This window comes from Coregonus clupeaformis, chromosome 28, assembly GCF_020615455.1.
Source record: "Coregonus clupeaformis isolate EN_2021a chromosome 28, ASM2061545v1, whole genome shotgun sequence".
Classification (NCBI taxonomy): Eukaryota; Metazoa; Chordata; class Actinopteri; order Salmoniformes; family Salmonidae; genus Coregonus; species Coregonus clupeaformis.
In genome coordinates this window covers 10,341,634-10,358,626 of record NC_059219.1, presented here as the reverse complement: position 1 = coordinate 10,358,626, position 16,993 = coordinate 10,341,634, and the positions used below count along the sequence as shown (strand labels likewise).

At 44.9% G+C, this 16,993-nt stretch overlaps 2 protein-coding genes and 1 pseudogene across 2 annotated transcripts; 1 reads left to right on the top strand and 2 right to left on the bottom strand.

Moving 5' to 3' along the window:
* Positions 1 to 523: 523 nt before the first annotated feature.
* On the bottom strand, positions 524 to 5,996 carry LOC121542774 (proteasome subunit alpha type-2). The gene is made up of 7 exons (XM_041852308.1): positions 5,903 to 5,996; positions 5,326 to 5,402; positions 4,108 to 4,240; positions 3,867 to 3,989; positions 2,042 to 2,123; positions 1,003 to 1,134; positions 524 to 814 (listed from the first exon to the last, which is right to left on the bottom strand). Exons 1-7 carry the CDS (start codon positions 5,941 to 5,943, stop codon positions 698 to 700), a joined length of 705 nt encoding a protein of 234 aa, XP_041708242.1. The 5' UTR covers positions 5,944 to 5,996; the 3' UTR covers positions 524 to 697.
* Positions 5,997 to 6,014: 18 nt separating this feature from the next.
* On the top strand, positions 6,015 to 7,546 carry LOC121542775 (39S ribosomal protein L32, mitochondrial-like). Its single transcript, XM_041852309.2, has 3 exons — positions 6,015 to 6,188; positions 6,500 to 6,678; positions 7,090 to 7,546. Exons 1-3 carry the CDS (start codon positions 6,095 to 6,097, stop codon positions 7,342 to 7,344), a joined length of 528 nt encoding a protein of 175 aa, XP_041708243.1. The 5' UTR covers positions 6,015 to 6,094; the 3' UTR covers positions 7,345 to 7,546.
* On the bottom strand, positions 7,415 to 12,597 carry LOC121542772 (annotated as a pseudogene).
* Between the last annotated feature and the right edge of the window lie 4,396 nt (positions 12,598 to 16,993).

Sequence of the window (16,993 nt, the reverse complement as noted above, 5' to 3'; positions counted from 1 at the left end):
ACAGTACGCTTTTTGTTTTCATAGGCTACCTAGCTAAAATGCTTGCTAGCCTAACATCGGCAACAATGAACCAGCGAAGTTACAATTGAATTGGACGGTGGACTCCAATCAAGTTGTAGCAACAGCTCAAGGAAGATCAAAGGAAATTGGATGCACCTGAGCTCAATTTGGAGTGTCATAGGAAAGGGGTATGAAAATAATACTTATACAGAAATGTCTCATTTACATATCATTGTCAATAAATTAGCAAACATTTCTAAAAACACTGTCATTATGGGGTAGTGTGTGTAGATGGGGTAAAAAAAATAATCTATTTAATCCATTTTCAATTCAGGCTGTAATTATGGAATAAGTCAAGTTGTATGAATACTTTGAAGGAACTGTATTGGGGTGGGGGGGGGACTAATTTCATGCAAAATGTATATTTACACTTTAGCAATATAGTGAGAAATTGAGATAAATTAAAATAATTTTCAAATCATTAAATTATATGAAGAAAACAAAAATGTATGCAAAGACAAAATATTATTACATAAATCGTAATTTATTAGTAGTATGTGAATAGGTATAACCGGAGGAAAAAAATACAAATTATAGAAATCTGCTAAACTGCAAAAAACTGTATTGTATTTGGTTTGTAAAAAGTATACAGCTGATCTGAAGTAGTCCATGCCATGACTCCCATGGAGGGGGCATTTTATGCAATGGCTGCCAGGTAGTCCTTGACCTCTGCTGTGGTGAGTCTTCTGAAACCTGCCTCGTTGCAGATCCCCACCTCAATGTTATCTTCTGTCATCTGACCCTCAAAACTTTCCTTTAAAACACACACACAGAACAATATTAATGCAATGCAGTAAATGCATGGATTTCAATATAACGACATGACAAAGTAAATCATTAAATATTCAAACTATAACCTAAACACAGTATCACATTTTCTACAATGTTTCTTAAATACTTCTGAGAGGGAAGGGTACTAAAACTGCAGGTGAGATTAATTACCTTCAATGTTAAGATTGCTGTGTGGATAGCGTCTTCAAGTTCCAGATCCATGTTGTATCTCTTTTCAAGGAATGTTTTCCCATTAACGTAGTTCTTTCCCATCGCTGTTGCTTTCCATGCAAAGTATGCACCCTGTGTATATCAAAATAATCATAGTTAGTACCGGAAAAATAATGTGTAACGGAGTTAAGAACGTACGGTAAACTCATTCCACAGCTAGCTTGAAATGTCGCAGATGGAGCTATCCAATTGGTACCTTTTGGGTGGCTCAAACCGTTGAAAGTTGTCAAGGAGGGCAGCCACGTGTTAGCCAAACAGAGGTCCCGAGTTCGAGCCAGGTATGAGCCGAATAGGGGGGGGGAAGTGGTACTCGCTAAGCAAGCAACGTGACGTCCGTTACATATGCACATTTAACAGTTGAGAAGACACAGGCTGTGGCTACACTTGACACTTACATGCGACTTCTGCCATCAGAACACCAAGATTGCATTGAAAAGACTAGTTGTGGTCGGATTGTGTTCAGATCTGACTGACCACTTCAGGTGGTGGTCAGGGGGACATTTTGTGCGGATTTCTCCTCAGTCTGGAGACAATCAGGCTACGGAAAGCGCATACACTGGGCGACGTCATCAGCACGTGTGTTTTGGGAGCAAGAGGCAACTTTTTTCATTTAATGTTGGAGGAAATATGTTCCTAGTGTGTGAGGAATGTGTTTGCTGGCTTCATAAATGCTAGCTGCTAGCTTATTTAGAAAAACTATTTTTTGTTATGCTAACCCGTTTGCAATCCCTTTAGTTCTGCCATCAACTTTCTGTGTTATCAGATTTAGTCCTTTCCACCGTTTACATTATGCATTTGAAAATAGTGCAGGAAAAGGGTATCGGCACATTTAAATTTAGGTTTAGACGCATGACGTGTTCGGAACTCCATGATCAGAACTCCTTGATGAGAATACAAAAGCTCCATGAACGGTCTAGACACGGCCTAGGAGTGAAGCAATTAAATTATAGAGTGGGTTTATACTTCCATGCATACTTACAGAGGGATCTGACTGGAAGAGGTAAGGGTGATCATCATCCCATCCAGCTATCAACAGTGACACACCAAAGGGTCGCACTCCACTGAAAATACACAGGATGTTACTCTCTAGAAATTCAGGTAAAAACAACTACTTTATCAACATATTGTAACTCAGCAGTGGCCAACCCTCCTGGTTCTATACTAGGTGTACGGGCTTTAGGCTTTTCCTTCAGCCCTGCTCTAACACACCTGGTTCTATACTGGGTGTACGGGCTTTAGGCTTTTCCTTCAGCCCTGCTCTAACACACCTGGTTCTACACTGGGTGTACGGGCTTCAGGCTTTTCCTTCAGCCCTGCTCTAACACACCTGGTTCTACACTGGGTGTACGGGCTTTAGGCTTTTCCTTCAGCCCTGCTCTAACACACCTGGTTCTACACTGGGTGTACGGGCTTCAGGCTTTTCCTTCAGCCCTGCTCTAACACACCTGGTTCTACACTGGGTGTACGGGCTTTAGGCTTTTCCTTCAGCCCTGCTCTAACACACCTGGTTCTACACTGGGTGTACGGGCTTCAGGCTTTTCCTTCAGCCCTGCTCTAACACACCTGGTTCTACACTGGGTGTACGGGCTTTAGGCTTTTCCTTCAGCCCTGCTCTAACACACCTGGTTCTACACTGGGTGTACAGGCTTCAGGCTTTTCCTTCAGCCCTGCTCTAACACACCTGGTTCTATACTGGGTGTACGGGCTTCAGGCTTTTCCTTCAGCCCTGCTCTAACACACCTGGTTCTACACTGGGTGTACGGGCTTTAGGCTTTTCCTTCCGCCCTGCTCTAACACACCTGGTTCTATACTGGGTGTACGGGCTTTAGGCTTTTCCTTCAGCCCTGCTCTAACACACCTGGTTCTACACTGGGTGTACGGGCTTTAGGCTTTTCCTTCAGCCCTGCTCTAACACACCTGGTTCTACACTGGGTGTACGGGCTTCAGGCTTTTCCTTCAGCCCTGCTCTAACACACCTGGTTCTATACTGGGTGTACGGGCTTTAGGCTTTTCCTTCAGCCTTGCTCTAACACACCTGGTTCTATACTGGGTGTACGGGCTTCAGGCTTTTCCTTCAGCCCTGCTCTAACACACCTGGTTCTATACTGGGTGTACGGGCTTCAGGCTTTTCCTTCAGCCCTGCTCTAACACACCTGGTTCTACACTGGGTGTACGGGCTTTAGGCTTTTCCGTCAGCCCTGCTCTAACACACCTGGTTCTATACTGGGTGTACGGGCTTTAGGCTTTTCCTTCAGCCCTGCTCTAACGCACCTGGTTCTACACTGGGTGTACGGGCTTTAGGCTTTTCCTTCAGGCCTGCTCTAACGCACCTGGTTCTACACTGGGTGTACGGGCTTCAGGCTTTTCCTTCAGCCCTGCTCTAACACACCTGGTTCTACACTGGGTGTACAGGCTTTAGGCTTTTCCTTCAGCCCTGCTCTAACACACCTGGTTCTATACTGGGTGTACAGGCTTTAGGCTTTTCCTTCAGCCCTGCTCTAACACACCTGGTTCTATACTGGGTGTACAGGCTTTAGGCTTTTCCTTCAGCCCTGCTCTAACACACCTGGTTCTATACTGGGTGTACAGGCTTTTCCTTCAGCCCTGTTCTAACACACCTGGTTCTACACTGGGTGTATGGGCTTCAGGCTTTTCCTTCAGCCCTGCTCTAACACATCAGATCCTACCAATCAGCTGCTCATCAGGACCTTGATTAGCTGAATCAGTTGGGTTGGAGCAAAAGCCTGCACACTCAGTCGGCCAGCCCTGATAAAACTTGAGGAAACCCACAGAACAGAACTGACCCAGACTGTGTGTACTCCTGCATGACAGAGGCTACCCTCTGAACCAGCTGGGCTGTGGGGATTGGCTCCTGATAGACCAGGAAGTACTGCTGGGCCAGTTTCCTCGCTCTCCTCAACAGCACCCTGCAGAGTAACAAGAGATACATTTCAAAGACATCTTTGTCCCTGTTGTAAACCCAATATTTAGAAACTCAAGGAAAGGCAGTCTCACTCTCTCCCTCACACACACACCAGTATGTACCTGTAGTCTGGACCCATTCCACTGTAAACCATGCCAATATGTTTGGTTATCATCTCGATTTTGTGAACACTCGTCTCGTCGTACAGTATAGATTTCTGTTTCTTCTCTGTTGCCAAAACGACTCCATTTGAGGCTAAACAGGGAGAAAGAGATCATCAAAATCTGACTGTCTTCTGTAATGCTGATAAAGAGCGGCTGAACTTCCTGATTTGGCCTTGTTGTAGATTTGGTTAATTAAGGCTGTGTTTAGACCAATTCTGATATTTTTTCCACAAATGGGTCTTTTGACCAATCACATCAGATCTTTTCACCTCAGATCTTTTTCAGAGCTGATCTGAGTGGTCAGAAGACCAATCAGTGAAAATAAATTATAAACGTAGCCTTTGAAATGCTAGCAGCCATGACTGAATTCAAACGTGAGTTGGTTTCGGGTTGTGGTTTGATATGAGGGTCTCGTGTGTGTTCGCAGGTGGGAAGAGTTAGCCAAATTATATCGCCAATTAGCTTCAGCCGGCTGGTGTGCGACCATGGGAAAATTGGTTCGACTTTGGATAGCTCATCTCTGAGGCTAGTTAGGGACCGTCAATAAATAACAATGTAAATGAGACAATATTTTCATGTTGCACACCTTTTAGTTCTCATTAAATACTTTCATTATTTAGGGATATCCAAAGTCAAAGCACATTTACCACAGGCATTACAATCGGGTCGCATGCAGCTGTACTCCGAATGAATAATAACTTGTGTGCTGCCAGCTGTGGACCGGGTTGAAATAAACCCAACCTTAATTTACATACTCCGGTACAAAAATCCGTTTTGGACGAGACTGACTTTATGACCCAAATTATCCTATTAACACTTTGTAGTCAATTTTGACAGAATAAATGTTCCTGACTCATATCGATGGCACATAGGTTGTTTTCAAAACGAGAAGTTGGTTTTTAGGGGCAGTTGCTCTTTAAAAGAGTTTGGTACCATGGACACATGTATCTTGTATATAAAAAGACATTGTCTGGTGGTTGTACCACTTTATACATGTTATAGTACATGGTTTGCGTTTAGACAGGCAGCCCGATTCTAAAAAAAAATTCCACTAATTTACCAATCAGATCAGCTCTGAAGTGATTGGTCAAAAGACCAATTAGTGAAAATATGATCAGAATTGGGTTGCCTGTGTGAACGCAGCCATATTGGGTTATCGTTTAAAGTCTTCTTTACCTTTGATTCCCACTGAGGGGGCTCCTGCTGCTACGGCTGACAGGGCATACTCAATCTGGACCAGTTTACCAGATGGGCTGTGTGGGGGGGAATTGTTTAAACGTTCCATTAATAACGTCATGACAAACAAATACTTTAGGCTTGGTCTGATCAGTCCAATCCTTTTGTTGTGTTTAGATGTATTGGTGTAACGTGAGCTAGTGACTCACACTCTTGCCCAAGGCAATCAACAAACGGAAAGTGAAAGTTGTAAACTTTCAACAGCAATGCCAGATGCCTTTTTGCAAAGTTAGCATCTCAGCTAATCACTTAATTACTGAAAGAGGGCAAATGGCATGAAGAGACAATGTGTTGGCTATTAAAGTTGCCTGTTTGAAGAACTTGAACTAGAAAAATCATACTTCCTACGACTAGCCTAACATTAGCTAGCAACAGAATGACAAAGCATCAAACCACCGCGAGCAACAGTCTGGTTTCTAAACAACTTGCTCGAGTTCGATCCTTCTTCCTTACAATGTTTTCCTGCAATAACCAAACTAGCAAAACTTTCGCCACTACAGTCATTTGTAAAAGTTACCTGAACGTGGTGAGTGAGAAACTGTACCCCCTTTCTGCCATCTTTGCTCAGCACCGGTGATAACGCGTCATACTAATAACAAGATGCAATTGGTTCTTTGGTTGTCGCAGTTCAATGACGTTTGTGATTCAATGACCGTGAGCTGTGTGACATGAGTGTAAAGACAGCTTGCAAACCAAAAAAATTACCGGTATGAATTTGTCTGGTTTAGTGTGTTGTTTGAGACGTTCGTTGTTACAGCTGGAATGCAGAATTATACAGGCTACAGGACTTGACAGACAGTTTGGTGAGGTTGAGCTTTACACAACATTCTGCCTTGTGTTTATCTGTAGCTAGCTAGCTGGCTGGCTAACATTAGCAGTAACAAGTTAGCTAGCTATAAAACTTCCATGATAGCTATGTTACCCTGCATAATCTATGACTTTGTGTTGGACAGTAAGATAACTAGGATGATGATGTACGTTTTTTTATACGTGCATCAATCTATGAGTAGACTACTAGATGTATGATGAGTGATGACATACAGTACATTGGTTCTGTTTATTGCATAGATTGTTGATATATGATTGTGTCTCTGTGTGTTTTGTTTCTGTACAGCCCCAGCTCTAGCTGTCCATGGCCCCAGCATCCTCCCGCAGCCCCACGATGAGCAAGATGCGACCACGAAGCCCAGCTTCCTGGACAATGTGTTCTGGATGGCAGCACCCAAGAAGAGACGGACAATAGAAATCAACAGGACTAGAAGACGAGACCCAAGCTTTATGCTCAAAGTTAAGGTATTCACTTTGGATTGTTTCAGTGCAGTGTGTATTGTTTCACTGGGTGACATTTCACTTGTAATTATTGTCCTCTGATGTCCAGTTGTATGTAGCATGTTTAATGTAATGGTAGCTGCCATGAGTGAACGCTTTTGACTAATTTCTTAGTAAACGTTGCAATAAACACAATCGAAAAGGCAATGGATTTCTCTGAAGTTTCATGCTCTCTCCCCCTCCTTCTCTCCCCCCCTCCCGCCCTTTCTCTCCCCCCCTCCCGCCCCCCCTCTCCCTCTCCCACCCCCCTCTCCCTCTCCCACCCCCTCTCCCTCTCCCACCCCCCCCTCTCCCTCCATCTTCCTACCTTCCCCTCTCCCCCCTCCCTCCCCCCTCATCTCTCTCCCCCTCCCTTCCCCTCCCCCTCTTTGTCAGACCAACATTGAGCCGTGCGTGGAGTGTGGCCACCTGAAGCAGAAGCACATCCTGTGTGGGTTCTGTTATGAGAAGATCAGGAAGGAGACAGCGCTGATCCGAGGTCAGATTAAAGCCCTGGAGGGCAGGCCTCTCAACACAGCAGTGCAGGAGACCCTGGTCCTGTATGACAGTGAGAGTCCAGGGGAGTCCGACAAAGACAAGAGGATAGTGGAGAGAAGCAGAAAACGACCCTCCTGGTTCCGTACCTATTGAGGATAGCATTTAGTCACACCAGTAATTAGTATCGTTTAATTTTTTATATCAACACGTGACAGAACCTTCAAATGTGGTTTATTTTCTGTCTTGTTATTGGAACATGGCACAATGTAACATATTGTACACCGCTACACTTTATAAGGAGCATGCTATACTTCTGTTGTTAATGAGAATAAATCTTTATTTGGGAAAAAATATATATTTGAGGTCACTAATCAATGAGATTAGTTACACAAATCTTTTTTTAAAAGGTAGTCTAATAAAAAATAATTATAGAAAAGATGCATCAAAGAACATATCATTCATCACTTTGTTTGTATAGAACATATCCTAGAGAACAAAATCAGTTCTAGGTCTTTGTTAGCCTACAGGGGAGGGTTAAATCAAATGGGGCCCTGAATATATTTCAAACCTGGTTTAACAACCCCAGGGAGGGCCAAGTCATTGAAACTCTTCAGGTTAAAGATGAGCGCTTTGTCCCTTAGAGTGAGTCGCGGCAACCGCTCCCTGTCAATATCTGATCCCGCTGTGATCGCAACACCCACTGCGTTGGCCCTTCTCATGGCTCCAATACCCTCAGCAAAGTTCTTGTCTGAGGTCACTCCGTCTGTAATGAACACAAAGGCGAGCTCTGCCTCCGGACGTACCCCTCTGAACTGACCTCCAGGGTTACTGACGAGGTTCTCAGTTGCATAGAGAATAGCGCTGCCCGGAGTGGAGGATGAGTCGTGGTAGACCGCTTTAGAGACCAGGGAGCTGATCCGTCTGTGGTTGTTAGAGAAGTCCAGAAGAACCTCAGGGTCCTGCTCCCCTCCAAACTGCAGTACGGCGAAGCGAGCTCCCGAAGAGACCTCCTTGGAGAGAGGGATGGATTGGGAGAGTCTCTCGAATGAAGCGCAGGACACTGATGAAGTTTCTGCCCCCTGTTCTCTCAGAACCGTCAATGAAGAAGAGGATGTCTACGGGGCGCTGGATCACTGGAGCCAAACTCAAATCTTCGACAATAATACAAAAGTCAATGTTATACAGACTGTTGATTCATAAACTCTTAATACTTAATACTCTTAAAACTCTTAATAATGTGGTCCTCTGTAGCTCAGCTGGTAGAGCACGGCGCTTGTAACGCCAAGGTAGTGGGTTCGATCCCCGGGACCACCCATACACAAAAATGTATGCACGCATGACTGTAAGTCGCTTTGGATAAAAGCGTCTGCTAAATGGCATATTAAATACATCTGTAGTTGGCTGTAATGTTCATATCCAGAATATATTGGAAAGACATTAATAGTTAATTTCCAACTGAACAAATATTCAAGGCCAGGGGTTTTCATTAGTGCAATATGAAAGAACAAATAAAGCTTAGCCCTGTAATTATATGTAATAAAATAAAAAAAAGAAGTTGTCTTTTCACCTGAGGCACACTTCAGGTCTGGACAGATATTATCTGGTTCTAGAGAAGTAGAGGAGTGAATGTAGTTCATTTGTCAGGGTGGGTGATTTTCACAAAATAAAAGCATTGAACTGTTGATAAAATGTAGGCTGCTTCCCAAATGGCACCCTATCCCCTATATAGGGCTCTGGAAAAAAGTAGTGCACTATATAGGGAATAGGGTGTCATTTGGGACTGGACCATAGACTTGCCTGGGCAGAGGATTTGTTCTATTTCCTCTAAGAACTCCTCAGCTGTAAGTTCAGCGTAGACACTCAGGGTCTTCACCCGGTCGCCCATTTTACAGGCAATCCTCTCCAGATTCTGCCTCTCTGCCCCAGAGTCAAACATATCCCCGATGGCATACACGTCCACCCCGTTACACAGGGCTCCAAGATTATCCAGGTCTTTAGGATCGTAGCGACCGTCTGTGATAACTATGGCCACCACCTTGGTCCTCCCCCCTGCGACCTGGTACTATCAGCTGGTCGTATGTGTACTTCAGGGCAGAGGGAGTCCAGGTGCCTCCAGCGATCCACTCCATGGCTTTGACCTTTGTGTTGAAGGAGGTCAGAGGTGACGCTTCCATCGTCCATCCTGATGGCCTGAACCGCCCCCTGGTGACTGTACTGGACCACACCAAGACGAGATCCTTTTGGGGGTTTCAAATTGATTATATGTATAAAATATACACACACATATATATATATAATTTTATTTTTTTATCCTGTTCCTAGAAATGTGTGATCTATTGTTTTCCATTCAAACAGTGGTTGTAATAATAATAATAATAATAATAATAATACAGTAACATTAAGTTTACCTGAGACGTCAGATACGTTTTTGGCCATCTTCCCAAGCCTGTTTGCTACCTGATGACAAAGTTTTTAGCCAGCCTGAAGTTGGTTTTTCCTATACTTTCCGAGCTGTCAATCACAAACACCAGGTCCAGGGGAGGGCAAACCTTTTCCCAATCTGCACAGAGAGGAAGTTAACAATAAGACTTGTGACATGGGCATTTTATACACTGCTCAACAAAAATAAAGGGAACACTTAAAACAACACAATGTAACTCCCAAGTCAATCACACTTCTGTGAAATCAAACTGTCCACTTAGGAAGCAACACTGATTGACAATACATTTCACATGCTGTTGTGCAAATGGAATAGACAACAGGTGGAAATTATAGGCAATTAGCAAGACACCCCCAATAAAGGACTGGTTTTGCAGGTGGTGACCACAGACCACTTCTCAGTTCCTATGCTTCCCACTTCTCAGTTCCTATGCTTCCTGGCTGATGTTTTGGTCACTTTTGAATGCTGGCGGTGCTTTCACTCTAGTGGTAGCATGAGACGGAGTCTACAACCCACACAAGTGGCTCAGGTAGTGCAGCTCATCCAGGATGGCACATCAATGCGAGCTGTGGCAAGAAGGTTTGCTGTGTCTGTCAGCGTAGTGTCCAGAGCATGGAGGCGCTACCAGGAGACAGGCCAGTACATCAGGAGACGTGGAGGAGGCCATAGGAGGGCAACAACCCAGCAGCAGGACTGCTACCTCCGCCTTTGTGCAAGGAGGAGCAGGAGGAGCACTGCCAGAGCCCTGCAAAATGACCTCCAGCAGGCCACAAATGTGCATGTGTCTGCTCAAACGGTCAGAAACAGACTCCATGAGGGTGGTATGAGGGCCCGACGTCCACAGGTGGGGGTTGTGCTTACAGCCCAACACTGTGCAGGACGTTTGGCATTTGCCAGAGAACACCAAGATTGGCAAATTTGCCACTGGTGCCCTGTGCTCTTCACAGATGAAAGCAGGTTCACACTGAGCACGTAACAGACGTAACAGAGTCTGGAGACGCCGTGGAGAACGTTCTGCTGCCTGCAACATCCTCCAGCATGACCGGTTTGGCGGTGGGTCAGTCATGGTGTGGGGTGGCATTTCTTTGGGGGGCCGCACAGCCCTCCATGTGCTCGCCAGAGGTAGCCTGACTGCCATTAGGTACCGAGATGAGATCCTCAGACCCCTTGTGAGACCATATGCTGGTGCGGTTGGCCCTGGGTTCCTCCTAATGCAAGACAATGCTAGACCTCATGTGGCTGGAGTGTGTCAGCAGTTCCTGCAAGAGGAAGGCATTGATGCTATGGACTGGCCCGCCCGTTCCCCAGACCTGAATCCAATTGAGCACATCTGGGACATCATGTCTCGCTCCATCCACCAACGCCACGTTGCACCACAGACTGTCCAGGAGTTGGCGGATGCTTTAGTCCAGGTCTGGGAGGAGATCCCTCAGGAGACCATCCGCCACCTCATCAGGAGCATGCCCAGGCATTGTAGGGAGGTCCAGGTAACCAGGTGGCGAATCGCATCTCTGCATGTCTGGCAGATATATCAGTATGGATGACGGATCACCACTTCAAGCTGAACCTTGGCAAGACAGAGCTGCTCTTCCTCCCGGGGAAGGACTGCCTGTTCCATGATCTCGCCATCACGGTTGACAACTCCGTTGTGTCCTCCTCCCAGAGTGCGAAGACCCTTGGCGTGACCCTGGACAACACCCTGTCGTTCTCCGCTAACATCAAGGCGGTGACCCGATCCTGTAGGTTCATGCTCTACAACATTCGGAGAGTACGACCCTGCCTTACACAGGAAGCGGCACAGGTCCTAATCCAGGCACTCGTCATCTCCCGTCTGGATTACTGCAACTCGCTGTTGGCTGGGCTCCCTGCCTGTGCCATTAAACCCCTACAACTCATCCAGAATGCCGCAGCCCGTCTGGTGTTCAACCTTCCCAAGTTCTCTCACGTCACCCCGCTCCTCCGCACACTCCACTGGCTTCCAGTTGAAGCTCGCATCTGCTACAAGACCATGGTGCTTGCCTACGGAGCTGTGAGGGGAACGGCACCTCCGTACCTTCAGGCTCTGATCAGTCCCTACACCCAAACGAGGGCATTGCGTTCATCCACCTCTGGCCTGCTGGCCCCCCTACCTCTGCGGAAGCACAGTTCCCGCTCAGCCCAGTCAAAACTGTTCGCTGCTCTGGCACCCCAATGGTGGAACAAGCTCCCTCACGACGCCAGGACAGCGGAGTCACTCACCACCTTCCGGAGACATTTGAAACCCCACCTCTTTAAGGAATACCTGGGATAGGATCAAGTAATCCTTCTACCCCCCCCTTACCCCAACCCAAACCCCAACCCAAAAAAAACAAAAAAACATTGTGAAGTGGTGATCCCACTGGCTATAAGGTGAATGCACCTATTTGTAAGTCGCTCTGGATAAGAGCGTCTGCTAAATGACGTAATTGTAAATGTAGATGTAATACAGGCACGTGGAGGCCACACACACTACTGAGCCTAATTTTGACTTGTTTTAAGGACATTACATCAAAGTTGGATCAGCCTGTAGTGTGGTTTTCCACTTTAATTTTGAGGGTGACTCCAAATCCAGACCTCCATGGGTTGATACATTTGATTTCCATTGATAACTTGTGTGATTTTGTTGTCAGCACATTCAACTATGTAAAGAAAAAAGTATTTAATAATATTATTTAATTCATTCAGATCTAGGATGTGTTATTTTAGTGTTCCCTTTATTTTTTTGAGCAGTGTATTATTACAGGAAAATTGGTTGTCATTATAACTGGAAATGAACCATTACCACAGCATCCGCATGTTTCTCTGACAAATCCCATGAATTCACACTCCTGAAAGTCGAGAATATTCATCAGCATTCTCTCAGAGAGATAGGGATATGAAAGATATCTGTTAATCAGGATGAATAAATAAAGTCTGTTACTTACCGATAGACCAGAGGCCCCACGAGAACCAGGTACTCCCTAGACACAGAAACATTTAATGGATGAAATTAATCACAAATGAGAACTAAATGCATCTGTATATGTGTACATAGGAATAATACTTACCGGTGGTCCAGGTGGACCCCTCTGTCACCCCTCTGTCCCCAGGAACACCCTCTTGCCCTGGCTCCCCTTGTAAAACAATCCACAGATTTTTTTTAAAAATAGGAATAAATGAATTGATTTAAATGAGTGCATTTATTAATATGATATCTCTGTTTGTGATATACTGCACGTACTGCCAGTCCTTTGGTTCCTGTAGTCCCCTGTGCTCCTTTCTCTCCATTATAACCTCTGGTGCCCTGAGAAAAATATAGACATGGTAGTTTTCCTAAATAAGTACGTTGTTAGAATTTCAATATCACAAACTGTGCTATAAGGAGTTTTATAAACTTGGTGGTTCGAGCCCTGAATGCTGATTGGCTGACAGCCCCTCTTCAAAGGGGGTGACACTCTAGATCCAAACTGTTACAGACCCATATCCATCCTGCCCTGCCTTTCGAAAGTTTTTGAAAGCCAAGTTAACAAACAGATCACCGACCATTTCGAATCCCACCGTACCTTCTCCGCTCTGCAATCCGGTTTCCGAGCTGGTCATGGGTGCACTTCAGCCACGCTCAAGGTCCTAAACGATATTATGACCGCGATCGATAATAGACAGTACTGTGCAGCCGTCTTCATCGACCTGGCCAAGGCTTTCGACTCTGTCAACCACTGCATTCTTATTGGCAGACTAAATAGCCTTGGTTTCTCAAATGACTGCCTCGCCTGGTTCACCAACTACTTCTCAGATAGAGTTCAATGTGTCAAATCGGAGGGCCTGTTGTCTGGACCTATGGCAGTCTCTATGGGGGTGCCACAGGGTTCAATTCTTGGGCCGACTCTTTTCTCCGTGTATATCAATGATGTCGCTCTTGCTGCTGGTGACTCTCAGATCCACCTCTACGCAGACGACACCATTTTGTATACATCTGGCCCTTCATTGGACACTGTGTTAACAAACCTCCAAACGAGCTTCAATGCCATACAACACTCCTTCAGTAGCCTCCAACTGCTCTTAAACACTAGTAAAACTAAATGCATGCTCTTCAACCGAACGCTGCTTGCACCCGCCCACCCGACTAGAATCACTACTCTCGACGGGTCTGACCTAGAGTATGTGGACAACTACAAATACCTAGGTGTCTGGTTAGACCGTAAACTCTCCTTCCAGACTCACATTAAGAATCTCCAATCCAAAGTTAAATCTAGAATCGGTTTCCTATTTCGCAACAAAGCCTCCTTCACTCATGCTGCCAAACATGCCCTCGTCAAACTGACTATCCTACCGATCCTTGACTTCGGCGATGTAATTTACAAAATAGCCTCCAACACTCTACTCAGCAAATTGGATGTAGTCTATCACAGTGCCATCCGTTTTGTCTCCAAAGCCCCATATACTACCCACCACTGTGACCTGTACGCTCTTGTTGGCTGGTCCTCACTACATATTCGTCGCCAAACCCACTGGCTCCAGGTCATCTATAAATCACTGCTAGGCAAATCCCCGCCTTATCTTAGCTCATTGGTCACCATAGCAACACCCACCCGTAGTATGCGCTCCAGCAGGTATATCTCACTGGTCATCCCCAAAGCCAACACCTCCTTTGGCCGCCATTCCTTCCAGTTCTCTGCTGCCAATGACTGGAACAAATTGCAAAAATCTCTGAAGCTGGAGACTCTTATCTCCCTCACTAACATTAAGCATCAGTTGTCAGAGCACCTTACCGATCACTGCACCTGTACACAGCCCATCTGAAATTAGCCCGCCCAACTACCTCATCCCTATATTGTTATTTATTTTGCTCATTTGTACCCCAGTATCTCTATTTGCACATCATCTCTTGCACATCTATCATTCCAGTGTAAATACTTATTGTAATTATTTTGCACTATAGCCTATTTATTGCCTTACCTCCATAACTTGCTACATTTGCACACACTGTATATATATTTTGTTGTATTTTTTACTTTATGTTTTGTTTTACCCCATATGTAACTCTGTGTTGTTGTTTTTATCGCACTGCTTTGCTTTATCTTGGCCAGGTCGCAGTTGTAAATGAGAACTTGTTCTCAACTGCTTACCTGGTTAAATAAAGGTTAAATAAAATAAAAAAATATCACGGGTATGACAAAACATATATTTTTACTGCTCTAATTTAGTTGGTAACCAGTTTATAATAGCAATAAGGCACCTCGGGGGTTTGTGATATATCGCCAATATTCCACAGCTAAGGGCTGTATCCAAGCACTCCGTGTTGTGTCGTGTGAAAGAACAGCCCTTTGCCGTGGTATATTGGCCATATACCACACTCCCTTGTGCCTTATTGCTTAATTAAAGGGTAGGAAGCATGCGTTTTTACTCACCAAAGTAACAACACAGTGTGGTCAAAGACTTAGTAACTTAGTTGTAGTCACTATCCGGTTACCTATAACTACAAACAGTTATTTGGGGGGATTTTTCATATTTATTAACTTATTTCCAGGAATCTTCAAAGCTACCCACAATGCACTATTTCTCAACGTCAAATGGAGAATCTACTCTGCGTTAGCTAGCTTGAGCTGGCTAACGTTGGCCCCAAGCCATGCAGACCAAGTGTTGGCAGTAGTTAGCTACAATCATTATTTGATAACTGGTTAGATGGTGTCATGTATTTCCAAAACTTTGGTTTACTTTAATGTAGCTGTAAGCTAGGTGTTGATAGCAACTGGCTGACTCATGCAGTGCTAACGTAACGTTAGCAGGCTGGTAGGGCTAATGTTAGCAGGCTAGTAGGGCTAACGTTAGCAGGCTTGCAAGCTGATTTGTAACAATAAATTCATAAAGTATTTGCTTGAAAGTTAGTAGAATTTTTGTCTTGAAACCAGCAGTCGTGAGTGCAAACAATTTGGTTTAATTTGAAGTTATACATTTGAAGTTATTTCTGTTGGAGTTTACATTATAGGGAATAGGCTTGCTTGCCGGGTCCTGCAAAAGCATTTTCCGGCATGACTTTGGCATTTTTCTGAATTCTGATCTGTTTTATGTAATAACTCGGAAAATAGAAAAGAGAGGTGTAACTTTGCATTGGGACTTTTCATGCGTATACTAATGCAAATCCATATGTTACATGTGGTTACGTTTATGCTGCTAAAAGGTGAACCCAGATCAACTTACCTTAGCTCCTGCCTCTCCAGTGTCTCCTCGAGGGCCAAAGTCCCCTGCATCCCCCTGAGAACCCTATGAGGACATGCAGAAAACATGGACACTGATGGTGACCGGTCAGAATATCATTTTCTAATTTCATTACATCACCGGTCATAGATATCACCTGTTTGACCAATGGTATATTTGGTGACTGGTTGAATGGTTAGTGGCCTTCGGTCATTGGAGCACTTCTGCACTTACCAGGTATTATTATTATTATTATTTAGGGCAGTATTCACCTGAAGTCCTGCTTCTCCCCCCTCACCTGGTGGACCACGGACCCCTGGGAAACCTGGTGGCCCCTGGTATGTGATGGATATTATAGGGATGGAAAAAGATGATGCAGTTCAATGTATTGATTGAGATACAATACATGCATATTGATTACATTTGATTGATTAAAAGTTGACTCACTGCTGCTCCTTTTTCTCCATTCTCTCCAGGAACTCCTCTCACCCCCTCTGGGCCTAGTTCTCCCTGCAAGACGCAAGACAATGAATACAACCAACCAGTGGCGACGCGTCATATGTCTCCCGAGTGGCGCAGTGGTCTAAGGCACTGCATCGCAGTGCTAGCTGTGCCACTAGAGATCCTGGTTCGTATCCAGGCTCTGTCGTAGCCGGCCGCGACCGGGAGACCCATGGGGCGGCGTGCAATTGGCCCAGCGTCGTCCAAGGTAGGGGAGGGAATGGCCGGCAGGGATGTAGCTCAGTTGATAGAGCATGGCGTTTGCAACGCCAGGGTTGTGGGTTCGATTCCCACAGGGGGTATGAAAAAAATAAATAAAATAATGTATGCACTAACTGTAAGTCGCTCTGGATAAGAGCGTCTGCTAAATGACTAAAAATGTAAAATGTAAATGTCATTCAGGGCAGGTGGGGCCCCACCTATTTTGAGCCCTACCTGTTTAGCAACATTATTATTATTTTTATAACCTGTTTTTCATGTTATTTTGGCATTAATACGTGTCACATATCAGTTTGCAAACAATGTAAAAAAAAAAAAAATTGAGTTAATAAAGCCGCATACAAACATGGTCTCTTTTTTGCTTTCTTGAGTAAGGCAGCTCCAAAATGCAGGTGTTTCAGCCTAGCTCAGTGCTTTCTGTGGTGGTGGTGCAGCCAGCGGAAAATACGG